At 46.4% G+C, this 1848-nt stretch overlaps 1 protein-coding gene across 1 annotated transcript; it reads right to left on the reverse strand.

Annotated features, from left to right (window-relative positions):
* Window positions 1–985: 985 nt before the first annotated feature.
* EI90DRAFT_3022094 (uncharacterized protein) lies at window positions 986–1848 on the reverse strand (the record flags this gene model as incomplete). Its single annotated transcript, XM_039057740.1, has 3 exons — window positions 986–1385; window positions 1467–1517; window positions 1568–1848. The coding sequence occupies 3 exons, from the start codon at window positions 1846–1848 to the stop codon at window positions 986–988; spliced, it is 732 nt and encodes a 243-aa protein (XP_038908787.1).

Below are 1848 nucleotides of genomic sequence, written 5' to 3' on the forward strand. Positions count from 1 at the left end.
GTAATGTACCATACCCTATTTGTTGGGGCACACTTTTCTCTGTTCTGGTTTACACTGCCAAAGAATCTATTACAACCCCCCCCAAGAGATGGATAGCATTCCTGTATCCTAGCTCCTCCCCTGTGACTGCATCCAACTTCTCATTTTTTCCCAACCTGCCCTCAATGGCCATGTAATATTTGGGACCTTGGTGAGTGGATGCAGAGCCTGATGTATGTTATATTCTCAAGGTGATGTTGAACAGAGATAATTGAGGCAGAGAAGACTTGGGCAATCTTCTCAGTGAAATTTTGTGATTCCTTTGTGGATTCTCCAGTGTCTGCCTGAAGTCTGCAAACTCCATGCTATCATGTTGATCAGGGGCCAAGAAAGCTGCCAGACACAGGTGTACTGAGTATAATTATGATCAGCAAGGTAGATGGAAAATGAAAGAATTCTCACTTACATTCTGCATTCTTGAGGTCCAATTCCTGAGGAAGCTTGTGGGGGCATACTCATTGAACCAAGGGATCCCCTTCATAAGCTTCATAGCTGTAATCATAGGCTTTGATCAAGTAACAACTCTGAGAGGGGTGCAAGATGTGCAAGATGATTTCCCAGCATCTGCTGCCCCAAAGCCTAGATATTGCAATCCAAATGAATAAAGAAGTTGCCACTGCTCCACCATCCATTCCCTCCAAGTGGCCACCCATGTTTAGCCCAGTTTCAATATTGTCAAGGTCTATTTGGCTGTGTCCGTGAGATGTAGGGTTTGGGGTTCAACTCTGCTCCATCTTCATCACTGTCAGAAGGCACTGTCTTAAGTTTCCATCAATGATATGGATTACTTGAAGGTCTTGAACCCTCTGCTTGGTTGCTTGAGGACCCTGAGGAAGGCAGGGTTGAATCAAAGAGTCCAGGGGAGCTAGGGGCAGATGAAATCAGAGATAAACCAGTCACAGATGTTGACATCATGGCATCAGTGTTCCCAAAAATGGGGTTGAAATCAGTGGCTGATGAGGAAGATGGGAGTCTTGGAGGCACATCTCCAGACAGCTACTCTCATTGGCTGATGCAAATTATCCACCTCTTCCTGAGTAGCCACAGGGTCAGAGAGGTTGGCCACACACTCTGGAATTTGCATGCAAAGACAGTGTAGTCCTTGGGATAGAGCCTGCTGTAATGGCAAATGATGTGCTGTCTCAGCGATGCCTTCTCCACTGGCATATGTAATTGCCATAAACATGGCAGAGAAGACTTCCTCAGTTGGTGGGTTACCCACCAATGAATAGCCAAAGGAAAGATGTTGACAAGAGTCCATCACAAATGCCAAGAGCATTGCTGTGCTCATTTCACAGCTATACATCTCACCATCCTGCTGCAATTGCTGATGGCTATCCACCCAGCTGGAATGAAGAGATCAGGTCATGCAGTGGGGGAGAGAAAGAATGAAGTGTCCATAAGGCCCCCTATGCATGGGTCCCAACCTTCCTCTCGTTTTGACAGTGTAAAAGTGGATTTGGCCAGGAGCCATGATGCTAGAACATACCATCAATACTGTTGGAAGATCATCAGAGGAACAACCTACAGAGTTTGCCCTGGGGAGAGGATAAAGTGGCTATACTTGTGAGGGGGGTGGAAGAGGTACTCAAACCTGATTGCACTGTCAGATCTGATTTCGTTGAACCTCACAATCAAGGGTTGGGACATGTTGATCAGGAAGAATAGTAGTTTGTGTCCCACCTTGCAACGTAGAACAGTGCCTACACTGTGGGGATCTTGATGTATAGCTGTGAAGGATCCTGTGGCAGCAAGCATAGGAGACCTCCAAGCAGCATCATCTTCAGGGACACCCAAGTATTGGAACAT

The sequence above is a fragment of the Cantharellus anzutake genome (genome assembly GCF_015039405.1).
Source record: "Cantharellus anzutake strain C23 chromosome Unknown EI90scaffold_139, whole genome shotgun sequence".
In the NCBI taxonomy this organism is placed as follows: Eukaryota; Fungi; Basidiomycota; class Agaricomycetes; order Cantharellales; family Hydnaceae; genus Cantharellus; species Cantharellus anzutake.